This window comes from Trachemys scripta, chromosome 14 (genome assembly GCF_013100865.1).
Source record: "Trachemys scripta elegans isolate TJP31775 chromosome 14, CAS_Tse_1.0, whole genome shotgun sequence".
Classification (NCBI taxonomy): Eukaryota; Metazoa; Chordata; order Testudines; family Emydidae; genus Trachemys; species Trachemys scripta.
In genome coordinates this window covers 11,880,436-11,905,283 of record NC_048311.1, presented here as the reverse complement: position 1 = coordinate 11,905,283, position 24,848 = coordinate 11,880,436, and the positions used below count along the sequence as shown (strand labels likewise).

General features: G+C 40.8%; 1 protein-coding gene across 6 annotated transcripts in view; it reads left to right on the top strand.

Annotated features, from left to right (window-relative positions):
• MYH10 (myosin heavy chain 10) overlaps positions 1 to 24,848 on the top strand; it is a 154,808-nt gene that overhangs the window by 31,330 nt on the left and 98,630 nt on the right. For all 6 annotated transcript variants that reach the window (XM_034790037.1, XM_034790036.1, XM_034790035.1 and 3 more), the window contains one exon: positions 23,982 to 24,009. In XM_034790037.1, coding sequence (XP_034645928.1) covers positions 23,982 to 24,009 — 28 coding nt within the window. The remainder of the gene's footprint in view (positions 1 to 23,981; positions 24,010 to 24,848) is intronic.

The following is a 24,848-nucleotide window of genomic DNA, read 5'->3' as shown; positions in this document are numbered from 1 at the left end:
CCCTGAGGGTTGGGACAGCAACTGGTGGGGAAATTTTTTGTGGGGGAGAAGCTGGGAGTCAGGGGAGTAACCCCTCTGACCACCCCCCACATGACCCCACCCCTAGCCCGGGACCCCCACACTTTCCCCATCTCATCCTTTCCCACCTTATCTGGGGAGCGCCAGGGGAAGATGTCTCATACCAGGCTGGAGCTGCTCCGGCAGGCTTGGCGGCGTGGCCACAGCCTGCTCCAGCAGGCCAGACCAGGTGGCGTGGCTGCAGCCTGTTCTAGCGGGCTCGGCCGGGTGTGGCTGCAGCATGCTCCAGTGCCCGGGTGGTGCAGCCACAGCCTGCTCTGGGGGGTAGGGCTGAGCAGCATAGCTGTAGCCTGCCAGCCCCGGACTGGCCCCGGCTCTTCCCTTCTGTCTCTGCTGGCTGTGCTGCCTCTCCTTGCTCCCTCTGTTGGGGGGAGGGGGCTGTGTCCCACCTCTCCCTCTCTATACCTGTTCATAAGCCGACCCCTGTCTCTGGTGCTTCCCTTTTTTTACTAAAAAAAATTTTGGCTCATGAACAAGTATATATGGTAAGTGATTTTTTTTTTCCTGGTCTAGCTTATTTTGTTCAGGGAACTGGTATAAGCTATATTGGCAAACGCACATTTTTGCTTGTAGGAGCTGACTCTATGCTGGGAGGGTTTGCTGGTACCAGCAAACTTTATTTTTCAATTGTAGATTCGGCTCTTTTCTGAGCTGAGGGGTGAAAACATTGTCTACTACCTGCTTCATGTCCCAGCTAAGGTCTAATGTCAAAAAGGTCAAAAAATCTCTCAATAATATGGAGACAATTATTTTCTTTGGTTCCAAATTGCAGTAATTTTGTTTTAGTTTCGCCTTCTCAGTTTGAGTATTGACAGGAGGTGTAATCTGTTCGCAAACATTCCAGGATAGAGTTTTTAATTTCAAAAAAGAAAGGAAAATTTTTTGTCTCCGTTCTTTTAGAATGATTAAATTTAGGACTTGCATCTGGAGGAGTGGATCCATTCTAGGAGATAAAACTGTAATAAAAATTAGTTTAATTTTTCCTATTCAGAGGTTAGAAGTTAACTGTAAATGAAATCTGTCTGGCCTCTGAGTTAGATGGTCTTTGCAGTCATGTTAGGAATAGGGTTTCTTTTTCATTTTGGAAATAGGCATCTTGCCATGTTGGCATTCCATCTGGTAGGGCAGTGTTTCCCGAACTTGGGATGCCACTTGTGTAGGGAAAGCCCCTGTCGGGCTGGGCTGGTTTGTTACCAGCCACGTCTGCAGGTCTGGCCGATCCCGGCTCCCACTGGCCGCAGTTCGCTGCTGCAGGCCAATGGGAGCCGCTGGAAGTGGCGCGGGCCGAGGGATGTACTCTGGTTGCTGCTTCCAGCAGCTCCCAGTGGCCTGGAGCAGTGAACCGTGGCCAGTGGGAGCTGCGATCGGCCGGACCTGCGGACGTGGCAGGTAAACAAACGGCTAGGCCTGCCAGGGGGTTTCTCTACACAAGCGGTATCCCAAGTTTGGGAAACACTGTGGTAGGGAATGAGTTTGTGACATGTTGCAAGAAGTCTGTCTGGGATATGGAGCAGGCTGTTTTGGGGGGGAACAAATGCATTATAGCTGAGCTTTATGTGGGATACTCAGCCTATAAATTTTAATACAATAAAGGCTTGGAGAACTTGTCTTAAAATAACCAAAAAGAAATTTAGATTTTTGGTAAGCAATTCTCTATGGGCCATGCCCAGCTAAAGAAAATGGTCTATAATAAATAAGTGGCTTCTCTAGGTAAACTCTTGCTTGGTAGAGTCCCTGCTATAAAAATGTATTGGGAAAACACATTTTGTTTAGGTTGAGGGTGAACCCATTTGTATTAACTTTGTCTCCATGTGCTCCAGGTGAATCCAAAGTCTTGCTAGGTAGCCTAAGGAGAATTTAACAAGTGGTGGAGACTACCCTCACACCCTTTTGACAGAGTGGACTGGTTCAGCCATGTGCATGCACTCACATCCAGTAGTGCCTGCTATTGGATTTCTAACTTGCTATATGCACGTTAACTGCTGCTACTTATGTAACTGTGCCTCACACTTGAATTGTTTAGTGGAGAGCAGTCTTTTCCCTTGATTTTGCTGTCAAACTCCCCCAGGGTCTGAAATAGCTAGAATTGGTTGGTCTTGAGGGTATGCTGCATTACCCAGCATGTGTGTGTACTGTATTTTGTTTTTCTGGCATTTTGGGGAGTAGTGTAGAATACTAGTGGTCTAGAACAGGTTTTTTTTTTTTTTTTTTTTAACTTTGGATATGTTGGGAGATGACACTGGAGTGTTGTACTAGTAAAATTTTATAGTATGCCTTCAAATAATGGCAGGGACTCTTTATATTGAAAATAAAATGGTTATGGGAATCTTGCTTTTTGGGATGTAAACTAGCCTTGTAATTTTGGGATTAGTGAATATAGTTTCCATTTGGTTGGTTCTAAAACCAAAGAGGAGGATATTTGACATGAATGATAAAACCAGAGTAGATGGTTCTTCTGGGGATAAAATGCCTTCTCTTTCTGCCACACACAGTTCAGCTCCAACTCTTTTGACAATTTAGCCAATTGAAATTTTCAGTTGAAGGAAGAATATGCAGGAAATAAGATGCCTCTTTTTTTCTCCTGGCATTATCAAGGTCTGAACATGTTGAGAAATTGTATTAAAATCTGGATTGTCCACACAGGTGAGAGATGCCTTATCTCCTTTTGCAGTAGATTCTGAAGTTAGCCATGCCCCACTGGCCACTTCCTTTACAATTGCTGATTTCCAAGGTATTTGTATTAGATCCATGTGCAAGACCAAAGTGAGGGATTATACAGACCTAAGCTGTAACATTAAACAACTCAAGACCAGTCTTTATATCGTGCAAATTGAGACTTCATTTCAAAATTAATGTGATGGGAGAACTGCTTGGAACATTCTGGTTTCATATCCTAGAATCAGATTAAAAGCTCACTAGTGCTCAACTTTGTGTCTCTCAAACTACATTCTCTTTAAATGCAAGTGTGTTAGGGCCCAAGAGTTTAAATAAACAATTGGGGCTTAAACTCCAAAATACCTCTGGTTCAGATTTTAAAAATCAAAGTGAGTGTGTGTGTGTGTGGTGTGTTTTAAGTCTACCAGCAACAAAACTTAACGTTGCTTGATCATCTGAATTAATCAATCATTGTCTTGCCTAGTGCTGGAAAGACTCCATTTTGTTAAACTGGAAACTTCACTGCACAATGACAGCTCTGTTACAGAGGGTTTGTATAGCTGGCAGTTAGCAGTGCTGCTGTCAAACTGCTTCTGTATTCTTGTCCTATTAATGTATTTCCTGTTTAGAAGGACCTTAAGTACTGCAGTCTGCACAGGTCAACTCTTGTGATGTCCTGCTGAAAGAAGGAAACTGGGTTGAAATCTATGCACTTGAGTGTGTGTGTGTGTGTGTCTCTTCCCCTCCTCCACCCTGTGCTTATAAAGCAAAAAGTCCTGTTCAGATAATAGAAATGTAGGACCCAAAGGGACTTCAGTAGGTCATCTTTTCTGGTCCCCTGTGCTGAGGCAGGACTCAGTATTCTTGAGACCATCCCTGGCCAGTGTTTGTCTAACTTGCTCTTAAAAAGCTCCAGTGATGGTGATTACCTACGGAGGTTGTGGAATCTGTTCCAATGCTAAACTACCCTTACAGTTAAAAACTTTCCTAATTTCTAACCTAAATCTCCCTTGTTGCTATTTAAGCCCATTACTACTTGTCCTGTCTTCAGTGGCTAAGGAGAACAATGTATCACCTCTTAACAACTTTTTACCTACTTGAATACTATCATGTGCCCCTCAGCCTTCTCATCTCTAGACTAAACAAACCTAGTTTTTCAATCTTTTCTTGTAGTTCGTGTTTTCTAGACCTTTAATTTTTGTGGCTCTCCTCTGGATTTTCTCCCAATTTGTCCACATCTTTCCCAAAGTGTGGTGCCCAGCCAGCACTGGACATAAGGCTCCAGCTGAGGCCTTATCAATGATGAATAGAGTGGAAGAATTACTACTTGTCTTGCTTAGAACACTCCTGTTAATACATCCCAGAATGACATACTTTTTTTTTTTTTTTTTTTTCAACAATATTAATGTTGACTCATATTTAGTTTGTTGCTTAACCTCTGGATGCTTTTCTGCAGTACCCCTTCTTGGCAGTCACTTCCCATTTTGTGCAATTGGTTATTCATTCGTAAGTGTAGTGCTTTGCATTTGTCCTTTTTTTTTTTTTTGAGTTTCATCCTGGTTTTTATTTCAGACCATTTCTACAGTTTGTCTAGATCATTTTGAATCTTAATCCTGTCTTCCAAAGCACTTGCAACCCCTCCAAGCTTGGTACTGGCCACAAACTTTAAGTATACTTTCTGTGCTGTTATCCAAATTATTTGAGGATATTGAATAGAACCGGACCTAGCACAGATCCCTGTGGAACCGTACTCAATAGGCCCTTCCTGCTTGACACTGAACCATTGGTAAAAACAGAATATGGTGTGTGTGTGTGTGTGTGTGTGTGTGTGTGTGTGTGGTTTTTTTTCTTTTCTTTTTTTTTTTTTCAACCAGTTGTGCAGCCGCCCATTAGTATGTTCATCTGGACTATATTTCCTTAGCTTGCTTATGAGACCATCAAGTGAGACCGTATCAGAAGCCTTTCTTAAGTTGGGATATCTCATCTACTGCTTACCCTGATCCACAAGGTCTGTTACTCTGTCAAAGAAGGATTCTAGGTTGGTTTGACATGATTTTGTTCTTGACAAATCCATGTGGACTGTTACTTATTATCCTGTAGGTGCTTACAAATTGATTTCTTTATTTCCTCCATTATCTTTCCGGGTACTGAAGTTAAACTGACTGGTCTATAATTGGGTTGTCCTTACTCCCCTTGTTATAGATCAGTATTATATTTGCCCTTTTCCAGCCCTCTGGGATCTCTTCTGTCTTCCTGGAGTTCTTGAAGATACCCACTAATGGCCCAGAGCGCTCTTCAGCCAGTTCCTTAAATATTTTAGGATGTATTTTGTCAGGTCCTGCTGATTTGAAGATCTCTAACTTGTCCAAGTAATTCTTAACTTGTTCTTTCCTTATTTTAGCCTTAGATACTACCCTATTTATACTGATGTTCGCTATATCATCCGACCACTGCTAACCTTTTTGGTGAAAGCTGAAAAGAAGGCATTTAACTCTTCAGCCCCTTCCCCCCCCTGCCAACTCTCCTGCTCTCTCTTCCCTTAGACTTGCTTCTTATGAGATCTTTCCTACCAGTTCTGAGTTTGCCAAAATCTGTCTTGAAGTCCATGACCTTTATTCTGCTGTTCTCCCCCCCCCCCCAGCTATTCCTTCGAATCATGAACTGATCAGTTCATGATCACTTTCACCCACCTTCAAATTCTCAACCAGTTCCTTCCCTTTTGTAAGAATCAAATCTAGATCAGCCTCTCCCCTACTTGCTTTCTCCACCTTCTATAATAGGAAATTGTCTCCAGTGTATTTCAAGAATTTATTAGTTAATCTGTGCCTTGCTGTATTTTCCCAATGGATGTCTGGGTTGTGATGGGGGACTTCAGCTACCAAGTCCTGTGCTTTGGATGATTTTGTTGGCTTTTTTTTTTTTTAAAAAAAAAAAGCCTCATCTACCTCTTCCTGGTTAGGTGGTCTATAGTAGACCATGCCATGGCATCACCTTTTTTTTTTTTTTTTTTTTTAACTCCTTTTATCCTTACCCAGAGATTTTCAACAGGTCTATCTCCCACTTTGATATCAACCTCAATCAGGTGTATATATCTTGATTATACTAGGCAACTGCTCCTCCTTTTTACCTTCCTGTCTTTCCTGAACAAACTGTACCCTTCTATACCAATATTTCAGTCATGTGAATTATTTCGCCCTCTGTAATGCCAATTATGTTGTAATTATTATTCACTAGTATTTCTAGTTTTCTTGTTTATTCCCCGTACTTCTTGCATTAGTATGAGACATCTAATCATATTGAACATGTGTCCTTTTGACGAAGACAATAGTAGGCAAAGCTGCATTATCTTCGTTAGCCAGTAAAGTGTATAAAACTTGATTCACTGGCCAATAAATCACGTTACTATTTTGGTTTATTTGTTTTATTAAGGGTATGATTGAAGATGTTTTAAACTGACAAACACTGCTGCAAAAAAGTTGCTAAATCACGTGTTGCTGATGAAATATTTTACACCTGTACCAGAAAAATGTGTGGGTAGTTTTTGTGAGCTCTTGAGTTCTAGGATTCATCCCTGAGAAGGCTCATCGCACAGTGTCCTGTGCTGTGACACCACGAGGTTAACACACGGTGCTTATTATTTGGTGACATAGGAGCGCTTTTGAAAAGTGTTGTAGCCTGTAAGGTACAGACATAACATTTCTATTCCCATTCTTTTGTTTCCCTTCCATTACTTTAATTTCTTCACTTGCTAGCATTATGCAGGAACAGTTGAAAGAGCAGCAGAATATATGCTGATTTGTGCACTAAACTTTAAACTTCCATATAACTAAACTATTTACATCAACAGAATCACATAGATAAGTGTGATGAAGGAACTAGTCGGTTTGTTTGCCTAAAACTAAATCTCTAGGCTGAGATTTTCAAAGCTACTTAGATGCTCAGTGCAGTGGGAATAGGGCTTTTAAATCCCTTTGGCAGCTTTGAAATGCTCAGCCCCAGTTTTTATACAACATGCAGGGCCAGCTATGCTGCTGAAAAGTGAATCAGTGAGGAAATGAAAGTTGGGGTTGGGACTTGGGTTTTACTTAAGGTACAGGAAAACTTACAGAACACATCTAATTGCTGACTTTCAGTGTTTTTTCATTTAATTGGAAATGGAGGACTGGCCTAATCTTGAGATAGTAGCACCAATTTGGGGATGTTACCTAGCACTTGTATTCATCAATAACTCAATTTATTCTTCTTCCTCTTCCCAAAATTTACTGCTGGTTTACCCTAGCTATACCTTATTTGTAGTCACTGTGTGGGATTTTTCATATGGCAGTTAGTTCAGTAGGTTAAAGCTAAATTTTCAAAGCAATGTCTCAGGTTGCTCAGGAGAATAAGAGGCCTGGTATTTCGGGTCTGTGTATGGGGAGGGAAGAGTGTTAGTGCTTGCCAAGGTCCATCGTGGTTTTGGGGGGGGGGTATTTTGCTATATTTACACTTTTTTTCATCTTGTTTCCTTGTTCTTTTGTTAAATATTAAATTAGCATTAATGTCATAGGACTGACTTTAATTCAACTGGGGAGAATTTTCATCTGTAAACAGTAGTTATGCCTACCACTAACTACTTTAGGTTAATCAAAGGCTGATATGGCCTATGGTTTTAGGGCCTACTGTCGCTTAGTGATTAGAAATGTAGAGTAATGCTCAATACCTGTTGTAAGTCTGTCCTTGGGAAGAAAGGTTTCAGAGTAGCAGCCGTGTTAGTCTGTATCCGCAAAAAGAACAGGAGTACTTGTGGCACCTTAGAGACTAACAAATTTATTAGAGCATAGGCTTTCGTGGACTACAGCCCACTTCTTCGGATGCATCCAAAGAAGTGGGCTGTAGTCCACGAAAGCCTATGCTCTAATAAATTTGTTAGTCTCTAAGGTGCCACAAGTACTCCTGTTCTTTTTTTTCTTGGGAAGAAAGCGTTTTCCTAGGATTTGGAAGACTAGAACTAAAATTACAGCACAAACTCCTTTCTGAAAATTAAATGAACAAGGAACTCTAGCAGTCTCTCCTTTGGATAGCCTCACTTTCTCAAATGGAAACCACGCTATGTAGCAAGCAGCATAACATGCTGTTAGGCTGAAAAGACTGGGAGGGAGCCACACAGCATTCTCTCCATGTTCTGTAAAGAATGCAAAACACCTATTGTCAGACATACTAAATCTATGATTAAAATCCCAAATATTTTCCATGATCGTGTTTTTTTTTTTTTTGTTTTTGTTTTTCTGGTTTATCACAAGAGTCCCACAATCCTTTCTACCCTGGTAGCCATTTTGCACTTCTGCCTACACAGAACCAGCTGCATGTCAAGCCTTATGTGAGGAATTTGTGAGTCTTTTTGTGTATTGTTGCAACATGTTGTCCAGCTGCCTATTGGAAATTGAAGGTAGACACTGGTGCATAATGTGAGGAATGAATAAGTGAAGAGAAAGCATTTGTTTAGTGCGGGAAGGGAGGCAACATACAAGAGCATTGCCAAAATCTGCTGCAGACAGGAACTGAGTAATATAAATTCTGTTCTGCTGAAACAAACTTCCAGTTCACTTCAAATCCAAATAGAAAGCTAATGGAAAACACTTGATTGTTAGCTAAGCTTATTGAACTTTTTTTTTTAAAAAAAAATAATTTTACCACAATAGAACCTCAGTTACGAACACCTCAGAAATGGAGGTTGTTCGTAACTTTGAAATGTTCGTAACGCAGAAGAAAACCTTATGGTTGCTCTTTCAAAAGTTTACAACTGAACATTCAGTTAATATAGCTTTGGAAAATGCTGCTTTCTCTCCTCCTTTTTTTTTTTTTTTTTTTAAACTTTAACACTACTGTATTTGCTGTGGGGGTATCTCTGCCTGATTGCATACTTCCATTTCCAAATGGGGGGAGGGGAGGTTGATTGGTCAGCTCATAACTCTGAGGTTCTACTGCATTTTGTTATCAGGTCTCTGTGGGTTCACACTGTGATGTGTAAAGTTTTTGACTATCTTGCTTTCTTGAGGGCTGAAAAGAATCCATCCTTAATTCAGTACTAGTTATATTTCCTAATTCTTGCCTTTTATTAGCCACCAGTCCCACAAAGGGCTTAACAATAAGCTTGAAGGATTTATTGCTCGTGCAGGAGAAACTGAGATGAATTCTTATCTTGTCAGCATACTACATTTTAGCAGGACTGCTAAGTGTCACACATCTTGCATGGTTCCCCACGCATTTTGCAGCTCTACCTGTAGGGCCCTACCAAAGTCACGGCCATGAAAAGTGCATCATTGATCATGAAATCTGGTCTCCTGTCCCCCCCCCCCCCCCCCAACAGTCTTGTGTGCTTTTACCCTATACTATACAGATTTTGCAGGGGAGACCAGTGTTTTTTTCCAAATTGGGGGTCCTGACCCACAAGGTAGTTGCAGGGGGGGGTTGCAAGGTTATTTTGGGGTGTGGAATTGCCTCCCTTACTTCTGTGCTGCCTTCAGAGCTGGGTATCTGGAGAGCTGCGGCTATTGGTCAGGTGCCCTGTTCCGAAGGCAGCGCCCTGTCAGCAGCACAGAAGTAACGGTGGCAATACCATACCATGCAATCCTTACTTCTGCACTGCTGTTGGTGGCAGCGACAACCCTGGGGAATTAGACCAGTCAGCTTAACTTCTGTAGCCAGAAAGATAATGGAGCAAATAATTAAGCAATCAGTTTGCAAACACCTAGAAGATAAGGTGATAAATAACAGTCAGCATTGGTTTGTCAAGAACAAATCGTGTCAAACCAACCTGATAGCTTTCTTTGATAGGGTAACAAGCCTTGTGGATGGGGCGAGCGGTAGATGTGGTATATCTTGACTTTAGTAAGGCTTTTGATACCGTCTCGCATGACCTTCTCATAAACAAACTAGGGAAATACAACCTAGATGGAGCTACTATAAGGTGGGTGCAAAACTGGTGGGAAAATCTTTCCCAGAGGGTAGTTATCAGTGGTTCACAGTCATGCTGGAAGGGCATAACAAGTGGGGTCCCGCAGGGATCAGTTCTGGGTCCGGTTCTGTTCAATATCTTTATCAGTGATTTAGATAATGGCATAGAGAGTACACATATAAAGTTTGCAGAACCAAACTGTGAGGGATTGCAAGTGCTTTGGAGGATAGGATTAAAATTCAGAATGATCTGGACAAACTGGAGAAATGGTCTGAAGTAAATAGGACGAAATTCAATAAGGACGAATGCAGAGTGCTCCACTTAGGAAGGAACAACCAGTTGCACACATACAAAATGGGAAATGACTGTCTAGGAAGGAGTACTGAGGAAAGGGATCTGGAGGTTATAGTGGATCACAAGCTAAATCTGAGTCAGCAGTGTAATGCTGCTGAAAAAAAGCAAACATCATTCTGGGATGTATTAGCAGGAGTATTGTAAGCAAGACACAAGAAGTAATTCTTCTGCTCTACTCTGAGCTGATTGGAGTATTTGTGTCCAGTCTTGGGTGCCGCATTTCAGGAAAGATGTGGACAAATTGGAGAAAGTCCAGAGAAGAGCAACAAAAATGATTAAAGGTCTAGAAAACATGACTTATAAGGGAAGATTGAAAAAATTGGGTTTGTTTCTTCTGGAGAAGAGAAGACTGAGGAGGGGACATAAAAGGTTGTTACAAGGAGGAGGGAGAAAAATTGTTCTCCTTAGGCTCTGAGGATTGGACAAGAAGTAATGGGCTTTAATTGCCGTAAGGGCAGTTTAGGTTGGACATTAGGGAAAAACTTCCTAACTGTAAGAGTGGTTAAGCACTGAAATAAATTTCCTAGGCAGTTGTGGAATCTCCATCATTGGGGATTTTTAAGAGCAGGTTGGACAAACATCTGTTGGGGATGGCCTAGATAATGCTTATTCCTGCCTTGAGTGAAGGGACTGGACTTGATGACCTCTCAAGGTCCCTTCCAGTTCTATGATTCTATAATTACAACACCATGACATTTCAGATTTAAATAGCTGAAATAATGAAATTTACTATTTAAAAAATCCTATGACCGTGAAACTGACCAAAATGGACCATGATTTTTTGGGGGGGGAGGGATAGCTCAGTGGTTTGAGCATTGGCCTGCTAAACCCAGGGTTGTGAGTTCAATCCTTGAGGGGGCCACTTGGGGATCTGGGGCAAAAATCAGTACTTAGTCCTGCTAGTGAAGGCAGGGGGCTGGACTTGATGACCTTTCAAGGTCCCTTCCAGCTCTAGGAGATGGGATATCTCCATTATAAAAAAAAAAAAAAAAAAAAAAAAAATTTGGTAGGGCCCTATCTGCATTCCCACAGACCCTCTGAGATGTTAAGCATTTAGCTGTGCCACCAGGGGTTGCTGTGGTACTTCCACTGCTAGCTGCCATGAAGCCTTTCTTGCCCTTTCACCACTCTCCCGTTGCTTCTTTTTGCAGGGAAAGGGTAGTTGAGAGGAGGAAGAAAGATGTCAGGGGCCCAGTACTGATACCAGTACCTCTTATCCCCTTTGAGCCCCAGACACCATCACCCTGCCTGTAGTTTTCATCTAGCATCCCCACCCAGCTACATCCAGCATCCTCAGGTGTCTATCATCAGTCCATACTCCCTCAAACACACAGGCACCCTAGCACCATCCAGCACACATCAGACACCTTGTGGTACTCCATGCACTTAAGTAACCCTAGCAGGTTTCATAAACATTCCTGTCTATCTCAGCCAGAGCTGCCAAGTTTTTGTGCAGTGTCGTATCCTGCCATTGCATAGTTCAGGATGTATTGAACGTAACCTGAAGATTATGGTTATCCACCAAACACTCAAATAGCTCATTTTACAGCTTGTATAAAATGTCACACACAGCTCTACGGAGATTGGCATCTACATGTTTTAATTACACCATACTCAATATTCCTTGCAAAGTGTCAAGTTATACAGTTTTGAAGCATTACAAATCTAGTTCGTGACTGACCATATATTCAGGGTTGGCAATTTCCTGGGGAAAAACTAGTTTAGGACAGGGCACTCGTAACTACTAGCTTAAAGTTATTTTCCCTAATTTTGCTGGTTTATTGGAATATATTAACAAAAATACTTAACAATTGGATAATAGTTTTTGCAGTAATATGGTCCCTTTAATTTTAAAGGAAATAAAATAAAAAAAACCCCTCCACTTAAAGCGGTATGCTATTGTCTTGACGACCTCAAACTGGAATTGAAACATCTGAATCTGGGAATTCCCCTTCTTTGTTTAGCAATGAAAGTTAGCTAACAAAACATGTAATTTTCATTGCTAAACAAAGAAGGGGAATTCCCAGATTCAGATGTTTCAGCTCCAGTTTGAGGTAAACTGGACTGAATAGTTAAGGCACTAGTCTGTTCCTTGATCTGGCTGGCTGAAGTACAACTGCTGCAGCTGAACTCCATGAGTACAGTGACTCAAGTAAAAATATTTCAATCTGAGCAAAGGTGGAAGACGACTTGTCCCAATTCATGGCTATTTTGAGAAAGTTCGTGAAGATGACGGAGTCTTAGATGCAGAAAAAGCAAAGAAAGTGAGTAGAAAGGCAGACGCTATAAAGAAACATTTTGCAGAATGCAGTGGGAAGAACAAAGACACTAGAACCACTGACTGGCTAAACACATGAATATTAGAATCGGACTCTGAGGATGAAGGTACTGGTAATACTGCATTGCCATTACCAAATACATCAAAAGAATGAGAGATCCAGGCTGGCCGCAGACAAGGAGGAAGAAGTACCAGTTTTTTTCAACCTCAAATGGATATGTATGTAACAAAAACCATACCAGAGGTGAAACAAAAGAGACTTGAAAATGGCTTTTTTTTTTAATGGCTGTAATATTCCCCTTTCTGTTGGATGCTCAGCTGCCTAAGACCAGGCTATAAATACCCAGTTGAAAGCAGGTAGCGGGGAACTGTTAGATGCAACTCCTGATGGCTTGAGGGTGGAAGCACACAAAGAATTACATGGAAAAACAGTTACATTCATATGAGATGGCTGGAGTAATGTGCACAATAAGCCAGTAATGGCTAAGTGTAGCAGATAAGGAAAACTGGCTTATATATCAGCGGTTGATATTGGAGACCAATAGACTGGAAAGTACTATGCTACACTGGCAAGAGAAGCCAAGACATTAGCAAATGAACTGTATGGTGGTGTTGAGCTTACCTGACAGACAATAAGAAAAAGATGCAAAAGATGAAGTGATTTGGAACAAGATGACTTTTGGTTACGTATGGATGTGCGTCACATTGGCTTTGTCTACTTGGACAAGACCCTACACCCAAGTGATTTAATGAAAAGTGTTGTAGATTTAGAAAAGCATTTTTGTAATCACCATCACTCTGGAGCCTGGTAAAAAGAATGCCCCGGATCTGTAAACCTCCAAATTCCTGGTGAGACCTGATGGAACATTCAACTTGCCTGGAAACATATGTTAAAAATCACGTCGGGATTGAGAGTGTTCACAAGGCAGAACTTCAGTGAATCTTTCAATCTTTTCAAACTTCGGATACATCCATTCAAAACTGAGGCATAGGCTCAGTCTAGCCACTACATCGAAGTTGGTCTTTCGCTACAGAATGCGTGTGGCCAAAATGGACCTGGATTGGTAGTCTGCAACTCTGCATGCCTCTGATTGCATAATGCTTCAAGCCTACAACAGTGTGCATTATTTTCATATGGTTTTGACTTCTGAAAACTGAAATGAGTCATGACCTATAAAACTTCCTTGAGAAAATACTGAACCAAAATGTATAGACACTCTGGTGGTCAATATTATAATTACATATTCGTGTTACACCCACTGTGGTTTTATGTTTAATTTGGGGTTGTACAAATCTCCAAATTTATGAAACTAAAATGAAGTGTAATATGATGTGCATTAATGAAACAGTTTTTAAAATAGCAAAATGCCTTAAACTGGGACTAAACTCCCCCCCCCCCCTTCCCCAGGGTGGTGGTAAAAAAAAAAAATTGTAAAAACCACCTCTGGTAAACCATGCCATTCTGAAAAGCATGTGAATCCATCTACAGGATGCTTTTCTAAAATACCAGTCATAGCACTAGAAACTATAGTACTTGGTTTCACATGACTGCCATGGTGCTGAATCAGGCATTACTGTGGTCATAGCTCTTAAATAAACATTTCTCCCAATAGTAAGAGGAACTAACTGAAAACATGAAACTGGCAGATAAAAATCTTACTGCATTTCTTGAAATAATTTGTAACGTGAACAGTTGCTATTAAAAACAGATATTCGGAGTCTCGTATAGAGGACTGTTTGAATGCAAAACTGGAGGAGGGAAAACTCTGTCCTAGAATAAACAGAGGAATTCTACAAATAGACTCCTTAACTAGATAAACTTTATTAGTGTGTTACAGGAAAATTCGTTACTCCTTGTGTGGAAAATGAGTTGGGCTCAGCTGGCTACTCCTGATGGGCCCGCAGTTGAATCCCCTCCATGCAATGTCAGCCTTGTCCCTGCCTAGCCTGGATTTTCTTTTTGCTTTTACCCCACTGTTAAAGACTGGGGGTGGGGGGAGTGGTACAGGTTAAGTAGAGAGTCAGATGGCAAGGAGTCAGTTTTTGGGTTTTTCGTTTGCCCAACAGAGGGCCTCTGGTGTAGAAGAAGCAGCCAGGGTAGAATAAACTGAGGATTCTTTTTATTCCCTGTGTTTCCTAACCAAGAATTGGGAAGGGGAAAAGTCACACTGCACTTTACAAACAACTAGACATCAAACCCTGTATAATTTCACTAACAAAATAGTTCAAACTTCTCATACAATGAAGCTGTACATATACAACTGAAGAAACATTTTTAGGATTAATGGTTGCTCCATTCCCATCAACTAGGTAACAAAGCTGAAGAATATTCTGTTTTGGGGAATACCGCAAAGAATTGCCATTTCAAAATGGCTTCCATTTGCATGAGCTTTAAGCTAAAAGCTGCCCTAGCAAAAGTGGCTAGTGTCTCCTGACTGCATAGTGGGCTACCATCTTCTTTGAAAGGAGCTTAGTTGTGGATCATGGGAAGTGATTGACACTTTAAAAGAGGGCATTTTAGCTGATGGCAACCTGTGGCCTCATTCTGATTTGAGAACAATGGGAGGTGGTAGCCATTTTGAAAGATGGTAATCCTTTGTGACACTCTCTGAAGGAGAAGACTTCTGTAAAATGATGAAAAATAAAGTTAGGAAAAAATAGTGGCAAAAAATGACCATAATCCTAAATATTTTTAGAAACTATTTGTTGTACCTTATCTGTTCTACAGGGGGAGGCAGGGAATCCCCAAATTGTATATTTTACAGTCTGAAGTCTAATTGTCTTCCTTCAAACTGAAGAATTTTACATGAATTCTCACCTAAGCCACCGTAGCCAACTACAAGAGACTAACTGCACTGGAATGTCATTTGAACATTGAGCATTAAAATAAATTATGAAAATCTACAAGAAAGATTGTAAAATGTCAACTTCTGACGGAATGGTAAGGTTTTACAATCCTTCTTGTAGATTATGAAAATCTATTCTAATACTGAAAGGTATGTGTTGTAGATCCTTGCTTAAAAAGACTGAGATCTGTAGTGCTGATTTCCAACTACCACTGCTTTTAACATGCAGTAGGGATCTATCAAGACTTGCCTAAATAAAATTTGAAATTGTCAATTTTTCTTACTTTAATGGGAAAATGTAGCTGTAGGATCATTTTACTTGATTTCAGAGTTCTAGTAAATAAATACTACTTTACAAGTAAAGAAATTGTAATACAAATGTGTAACAAGTCACATACTCAAGAGCTCCAGCTGGAAGCTTGCCGCTGTTTTGCAGACATGCCATTTTGTGGCATATCTACAATAGTGGAGTGAAAATGCATTCTTCTATATTGTGCTTTAAGTTTAGTTTTCTGGGACACTTTCAGTAATCTAAACACTAGTTTAGATTGTAAAATCAAAATAGTAAATCGCAATTTAGATTTTTTTTTTTACAATTTTGAATTGAGATTACTTAACGTTCTAAAGCAATGTGTAATAGCTAGTCTGGCAGAAATTTTTCTCTTAAATATATTTTGCAGCAGCAAATTTGAATAGATCAATGTCTTGCCATTATGTGTAGTTTTTAAAAAACAAATGCCTGCTTTTTATAGCCTTTGCTATTGAAACACTAAAGATTACTATACAACTGAGTACTGTAGTTATCAACAAATTACTTTCTGTAGTGAAAATAACGTCAAACTGGAAAGTGCTTCACTTATTTTAGAACTGAAAGATACTTGCCACTAGCTCACTGGTAAATGAGTAACAGAACTGGCATCCATTCAGTTTTTAATTCTAAAAACTAATACAATAGCATTCAGATTTTAGTGGTATCTCTTCTTTGTTAGTCTTGTTTTGGCACATGGATTTAGCTACTGAAATCACAAAAAATACACAAGTCTTTGTCTAGCCATTGTAGGAAGCTTGTAAATTTCAGAAACTTCTAATCTTTTAGTTGTCAGTACAAACTAATGAAATTCTGGAGTATCTGTGACAGTGTGCTCACATTTGTATAAGATTTCTATTTCTCATGGGATATGTAACTCTATTGGCAGCACAGCTACCTTTTTCAATTCTGCATCAAAATGGCTATAACACCAATTCAGTGTCTGGTTGCTTTCCCTAAAGTTGTTACTCTTGTTGGTGACAGCAGCATGAGTATGACTAGAACCCGTTTTCACTACAAAAAGAAGATCTTTAGCTATAAGCATTCTACTCTGTGCAGACATTCAAACTGTCCTATAAATATTTAATACCTCGCATTTCTGCCTTCCATAAAATGTCATCAAAAAGTATTGCTAAATTGTAGCATTTAACTTCTGCTTGTGGCTAATATACTCTGTACACTTGCAATATGTCTTTTTCTGTGTAACAGAAACCACTGCCTTGTTGAAAGCTTATTTAAAGAATAGCTGTATTGATTTATTCAGATGGGGAAAAATAGTAACATGCCTCATATCAGCATTGTGATATTTATTTGAGATTAATCTAAAATGGGATGCATTTAAAATGGTTCCAAGAATTTCTCGTTTAGCTAGTTGTGGTGGTACATGGTAGTCGTTGGTGTCTAGACACTTTCCACAACCTTTTGAGAGGGCAGTTAATTTTAAAGATTACTGAACTGTACTTTGAATGAGGAACAGAAGTAGTTCATTAGAAATTCTGGCCTTCAACCATTCTCTGCTCTAATGTCTGCTTCTTGGAGCAGCTTCTCCTGGAATCCACAAGGGGAGAGGCAATTCTTGATTCAGTTCTAAATGTAACACAAGGTCTGGTCCAGGAGGTGAATATAGCTGAACTACTCAGTAATAGCGACCATAATGTAATTAAATTTAACATCCTTGGGGGGGATGCCAAATAACCCCCCCCCCAGTAGCATTTACTTCAAAAAGGGGACCTACACAAAAATGAAGAAGCTAGTTAAACAGAAATTCAAAGGATCAGTCACAAGTGTGAAATGCATGCAGACTGCGTGGAGAAAACATTTAAAAAGACTATCCTAGAGGCTCAGCCTAAATGTATTGCCCCCCCCCCCCAACAGTGAGAGGACCAAAAATAGCCAACATGGGTAAACAGCAGAGTAAAAAGAGATGGTTAGAGGCAAAAAGGCATCCTATAGAAATTGGAAGTCAAATCTTAATGAGGAAAATAGAAAGGAGCATAAAGCTTCCCAAGAGTCAGTGAGGCCAGGCCACTGGAGGAATGAGGTGCTGATAAAGCATTTAAGGAAGACAAGGCCATTGGGAAGAAGCTAAATGAATTCTTTGTACAGGTCTTCACTGCAGAAGATATGGGGGAGATCCCCCACATCTGAACCATTATTTTTAGGTGACATATCTCAATCTGAGACAGTTCCTCAGATATCAATAGAAGAGGTATTGGAAAAAATTGATAAATTAAGCTAAAGTCACAAGGACCAGATGATATTCACCCAAGAATTGTGAAGGAATGCAAATATGAAATTGCAGAACTAACTGTGGCATGTAACCTATCGCTGACATCCGCTTCTGTACCACATAACTGGAGGATAGCTAATGGAATGTAGCTCCAGTGGTGATCCTGGCAACTAAAGGCCGGTAAGCCTAACTTCAGTGCCTGGCAAATTGGTTGATGCGATGGTAAAGAACGTAATTATCAGACACAGATGAATATAATATGTTGGGGAAGAGTCAACATGGCTTTTGTAACAGGAAATAATGCCTTACCAATCTATTGGAATTCTTTGCGGGAGTCAACAAACATGGACAAGGGTGATTCAGTGGATATAGTGTACTTGGATTTTCAGAAAGCCTTTGATAGCATCCCTCACCAAAAGCTCTTAAGCAAAGCAAAGAGTCATGGGATAAGAGGGAAGGTCTTCTCATGGATCAGTAACTGTTTAAAAGACAGGAAACAAAGGGTAGGAATAAATGGTCAGTTTTCAGAATGGAGACTGGTAAATAGCTGTGTCCCCCAAGGATCTGTACTGGGGCCTATGCTATTCAACATATTCATAAATGATTTGGAAAAAGGGGTAAACAGTGAGAGGGCAAAATTTGCAGACAATAAAAATACTCAAGATAGTTAAATCCAAAGTTGACTGCAAAGAGTTAAAGGGATCTCACTAAACTGGGTGACTAGGTGCCAAAATGGCAGATGAAATTCAGTGTTAAGTGCAAACTAATGCACATTGGAAAACATAATCCCAACTATCCATACAAAATTATGGGATCTAAATTAGCTGTTCCCACTCAAGAAGGAGATCTTGAAGTCATCCACTCCCTATGGAGCAGCAGTCAAAAGAGATAAGTGTTGGGCACCAGAAGATATACTGGAATTGGAGAAGGTGCAAAGAAGGGCAACAAAAATGATTGGGGGATATATTACAGCTTCCATGTTGGGAAAGATTAAAAAGACTGGGACTGTTCAGTTTAGAAAAGGGATGGGTGGGTGGAGGGAAAGGATAGAGGACTATAAAATCATGAGTGGTCTAGAGAAAGTGAATAGGGAAGTATTATTTACCCCTTCACATAACAAATGAAGCAGAGGTCACCCAATGAAATGAACAGTCAGAAACAAACAAAAGGAAGTACTTCACACAATGTACAGTCAACCTGTAGAACTTGTTGCCAGGGGATGTTGTAAAGGCCAAAACTGGGTTTGAACTGGATTAAAAAAAGAATTTAGGTAAGTTCATGGCAGATATGGCTGTCAGCCAAGATGGTCAGGGATCCAACCCCATGCTCCGGATGTCCCTAAACTTCTAAGTGCCAGAAACTGGGACTGGACCACAGGGGATGTGGATCACTTGAAATTGCCCTGTTCTGTTTATTCCCTCTGAAGCATCTGGCAGTGGCCACTATCAGAAGACAGGATACTGGGCTAGATGGACCGGTGATATCACTCAGTATGACCATTCTTATGCTTCTGCTAATTAACATACCCATCTGTGCAGAGACCTTTTCTGATCTGTAACTGTTCCTGTATATCTTGTTTCTCCATGGATCATCCATGTAGCCAGAGCACTGAAAATACAAGTGCTAGTCACAATGAGTGCAGGAGCACTTCCGGTATGGTTAGTGATTCTGTCTTTCTGTCTTCCATTTGCAATTGAGTTATAAGCTGGTTTGATGGGATAACGTGATTTTAGTCAATCAACAGCGTGCCATCGCGGGTAAATAGTATCAATGGTCAAAGAGGGTCTGGCTGGAGAATCTTGCCTGCATGCTCGGGGTTCTACTGATCGCCATATTTGGGGTCGGGAAGGAATTTTCCTCCAGGGTAGATTGGCAGAGGCCCTGGAGGTTTTTCGCCTTCCTCCGCAGCATGGGGCGGGGGTTGCTAGCTGGAGGATTCTCTGTGACTTGAAGTCCTTAAATCACAGGATTTGGGGACTTCAACAGCTGAGTCAAGGGAAGGGGGTGGGTCAGCTTTTGTGGCCTGCATCATGCGGGAGGTCAGACTAGATGATCATACTGGTCCCTTCTGACCTTAAAGTCTATGAGTCTGAGTCCCAGTCCTGCAAGCGCACATCTGGCCAACTCAATACAAGTAGTCCCAAAATTACCAAACTTTGCGAGTGTCTGCAGAATTGGGCCTGTAATTTCAAAGTATGCCTCACATGGTCACTTGGTAAAAGTCATGTTCCCTGGTGGGCAATACAGGTCCTGTTTGGGCTCATAAGGAATGGTTGGAAGAAGGGTCATGCTATGTATCTGTTTGTGCATCTGATGTTGCTTTTAATACCTAATATTTTGCCTTCACTTTAATGTTTGCTCCTGATACACTGAATATGGCTAGAATTAGAGAACGATATCTCCCATCCCAACCTGCCACAAACAGTACATTAGAATTATTCTTGCAAACCAGTTGGCACTGCTTGATCCCCTTCTACTGGAATTGTTCAGTGGCTGTAGCAAAGAACCAAATACAAGGAGACACTAAATACTGTATTTAGCACCTCGAGCTCTTAAATCATGTGTTTTTCAACCAGGAGCATTGTCAGGATTTTAAATTGAAACTTTCTTTACAACCATCCTCGTACTTGGTGTGGGAGGTGTTTACTTTAAGATGTGTTTGTACTAGGTACAGGCTTCTACTTTTGCAAGGACCGAAGCAAAGGAATGGGACATGAAGCATAGAATGGAAGCTAGAAGAGAACTGGTTTAGGAAAACCAACAGCTGTTCTACATTGTGGTACCACTTAGCAGTTTTAAGACCACTTTTTAAGTCCACCATTTTAAGACCACTTTTCACCACCCTTGGACAAAAAATAAAAATCTTCCTGTAGCCTGAAATGTTGCACGCATGCTATATGCCAATTTTTTGGGAAGTCTGAAGTAAATCAGGCAGATATTTCCAAGTAGTGTTTTCACATCTTCAATTTAGTTATATTTTTTGTCTTGTCTTTTCAAAACTCAAACTTCAGAGCTTAAAGACTTCAAAGTTCTTTCATACTTAGTTTTCACTGGGGATATCAGTTTTATTCTGTGTAGACATCTAGTGATTTACTGCATTTCTAACCCACCCCACACACTGGAAAATCCACATCCTGATTTGGGGGTTTGAACATTTTCTCTGTATACAGAGATACATTTCTACCCACATGCTGTAACTTTTCATGCACTGCCAAGAAAAGCCACATGCCTCTATAATTGCAGATAATACTTTAATGTACAAACCACACTCAGTATATGGCAGACAAGCAGTCAAGTTCAATCAGATTAGACTGGTGCTTGTTTTTACTTTTTCAACCTTAAGGAGTCACTTAGCTTTAAATCAAGGGCAAGTGTCCCTGGTTAACTTCTTGGTTTTGGTTTCAGCTTCTTTAGGTATGGGAACTGCAATTTGCAGAGTCTCACAGCCTGTGTAGTAGCCTCCCAATCCAGTAAACCTTGATTGAGATATGCAAGTAGGTCTGCTAAAGCTGCTGACTAGTCCAGGTACTTAGTCCGACACTTTCCAAAAGCAGTTTAGGGGTCTCACCATCTTTTGTCTCACAGAAAATAGATATGAAAGATAAACAATAGATTTTTGGATTACCTCTTAGCAGTCTTTTGCAGATAGCCCTGTGTATTACGGATTCTCTAATTACAGTTTTGAAATGGGTCTCTTACCCCTAATGACTTGCAATATACATCTGGGCTTCCTAAATCTCTGAGTAACGTATGTTTTATTGCAGGAAGGGTCTGAAGGCAAATCTATAACTCAAATATACAGATGAAACAATCCTCTTTTTTTTTTTTTTTTTTTTTTTTTTTTTTCCCTTTTCTTGGGGGGGGGGGGTGTCAGGTGGGCAGGCTGTCATGGAAAAAGTTCCAAGGACCCTTTTTGGTTTCTTGTGTTGTGTATATCCTAGTTGAGTAACAGAGAAAACAGGTCAACTGCTCCCTCCTGCCTGAGTCTCTTTTTAGAGGAGACAGCTGGCTATTCTGCTTCAGTACTTGTAATGGTACTAGTTGGTACATGAAAGCTTTATAAAATTAGTTTATATGATTTGGGTTTTGATTTCATATTCCTCCATACTTAGTAGTATCTTGGAGTCTAGCTCCTAAAAATCGTTGGCCAAAACTATCCAAACCCAACAAAATTTTACTTTGCTTCTTGCAGCAAAGATACAGTTGAGTTATACTGTGATATCCCATTTTAAAAAAAAATACCATGTGTCTAGACTTCAAATCCATTAAGTGAAATCATTGGATTCTAGGGGGAGGAGGGATGGCAGGAAGGGAGGAATCACATGTTTCACAGCAACATAATTGTCGTCCTGCCTGTCCACCTTTAGTGCTTCAAGTCTAGAACTGTTTTCCTAGAGAGAACAGCAGTGATCAGTTGCTATTTGATGCTTTTTTCTGAGTCTCCCTACTTAATGTGTCATGCATGGCCAGCAATTCATAAAGATCTCAAAGGTTTAAAGAATGGCACATCACTTGTTTTGAAGGACAGAAAAGGGACCTTATAATGAGGACCCTTGAAACATGGAATTGGTCTTATTCTGGAAGGCTCAGGGGTATATCCCTTAGTCTTGAACCTTACGTTCAAACAAAATAAGGTTGACTTGTTTGCAGAGGAATTCACTATTATTACGAAGGATATGATTTAGTCATGGAGATCACAGTTGTCACAGATTCTGTGACTTTACCGGACCTCCGTGACTTCTTTGGCTTCAGCTGGGACTGTGCACCCCTGCCTTGCACATGGGGCTACAGGACTGTGCCCCCTGGGGCTGGGGCTCTGCTCCCCTACCCCACAGCTGGGTCGGGAGCCAGGACTGTGTGCCACCCACTCTCCTGCCAGGGCTGGAGCTGTGCACTGCCCCCTAGGACCGCAGATGGAGCCATACGCCCCTGCCTTGTGGCTTTGGCCAGGGTTGCAGCTGTGCACACATCCCTGTGGCTGTAGCTGGAGCTGTGCACCTGTGGCCAGCTCCAGAGCCGGCGCTATGCGAGCTAGCTCGCTCCCCCTCCTATGGTGGTGGTGCTCTAGCTGTCATTCATGTGTGCCCCCCCTCCGCCCCCTTCCGCTCTGCTCCCTGGTTATTTTTAGTAAAGCCACAGAGAGGTCACAGGCTCCTGTGAATTTTTGTTTATTGCCTGTGATCTGTCCATGATAAAAATCTTAACCTTAACAATTACCCATTAAAAATAAATAATTCTACTGAAATTCCCTCATGAGTTTGCAGTAGATGACTACCAGTTATTCAGTGATCATTATGCAGATGGCGATAGAACCAGTTTGAGAGAAGGCTGTGTGTGTGTGTGTGTGTGTGGGGGGGGGGGGGGGGTTAGGGGGGGGGGGGGGGGGGGGTGGGGGGAGGAGGTGGGGGGGGGGGGGGGAGAGAAAGAGTTCTTTAACTAACTGAAAGACCAGAAAACTTTATGAAGTATTTTTCAGAAGAGCTGTTAAAGTAGAAGGAGCATATATTGAAATGCAGTATGTAAAGATGCTGTAACTTACAAGAGAACCATTCACAGTTAATAGTGCATGTCCTTCAGGCAATCTTTTCAACGCACAGTAGTGTGTATTGTGTGCTGAGCAGTATCCTGTTGCACAGTTCAGTTCTGTTCTCTATCTAGCTAGGCATCCTGTTGGCAACTCTCTCTCTTCTGAATAAACTGAATTAAAACAGCACTTATGAGCTTCCATGTTCACAAGAAAAAGCTGTAGCTGGGAATTATCATATTGGCTGCAGACGTTCTTGCTTTTTCCAAGTACTTAAAATCTTGTTTGTAGCCAGTGAATCTGGGACACTGTGTAGGGAACATAAAACACTAAAAGTTTCAACTAGTTTCATTTTCTCTCTGAAAATAGACTACTATATAGTTAAAAAAAATGGATTACTAAAATGAAAATAATTTTGTATATAATATTTATTTTAGTTTAGTCTGCACTGGCCAGCGCTTTCTGTATAGACAGTTTAATTGTTTCCCTGACTAGTCAGTCTCTCTTCTCGCTGAAAAGAAGACCCTTTATAAATAAACAAAGAGCTGAAAAACATCTCTCCTCCTCCCTCTCCCTCCCGCAATTAAATGACTTCAGGATGCTACTTAAAGACCACACCATCAAACATAATTGATTTTTTTTTGATTTTTTTGATTGCTAAATTACAAAAAGTTCAAGTTTCTGAATGTCCTTTTAATATAACTTTGTAGCTTGCAATTACAACAAAATATCAGAAAAAAATCACAATCTATATTCTTTCTTCTTTGTTTTGCAGACCGTGAGGACCAATCAATTCTTTGCACGTAAGTAAACAAAATAATAAGTTGGCTGTTTTTTATCATATTAGTGATAGTACAAGGAACTTCGCTACTATTGCCGGGATAGATTACTCTTAGTGTTTCTCTCAGGAGCTGCTTGTAACAATTAGCAACACATAATATAAAATCTAATCTAGTCTGGTATAGAGATGTTGACTCGTTCATAAAATGGTGCATTTGAACTTTGTCCCACTATCAACTTACTGAAAGTGTTAAATAGCATTTACCACTCAATAAGCATAATATCTTAAAAAAAAAAAAACCATCATAAATCAAACAAGTGAATCTCTCTAACTTATAGATCATTAATATTCTGATAATGTTAAACCATACTGTAACTATTCAAAGTGTAGAGACTAGCTGAATAACTACAATAAAATCAGTTGCCTACTTGGCAGGTTCAAATTCAAAATTCACTCAAACTAAGACGGTCTTTTTAAAAATTTTTTGTTTGTCATCATTTATCCTATATTATTGGTGGCATATAGTGCAAGGGATCTGGTCCCCGCTCCCTGGGGCAGACTGCAGTATAGGCCACTCATCACTGGCAAGGGGGGTTTGGACCTGCTGCCTTGGATTAGCCCTGGGCTGCCCTCTGTAACCCCCTAGTACCTGTTGGCCTAAGACTAGGCCGCAGCCTGGGGTTTTCCAGGCTGGAGTTCCCCAACCCTGCTCCACTACAGGTACCCTGTGTCTAGCTCCCTGCAGCCAGGCCCTTCTCTCCCTGAATGCAGAGAGAGACTCTGGAACTCCTGGCTCCCAGCCTTTTTATACAGGCCAGCTGAATCTGTTTGGGGCGTGGCCCCAGCTGCAGCCACTTCCCC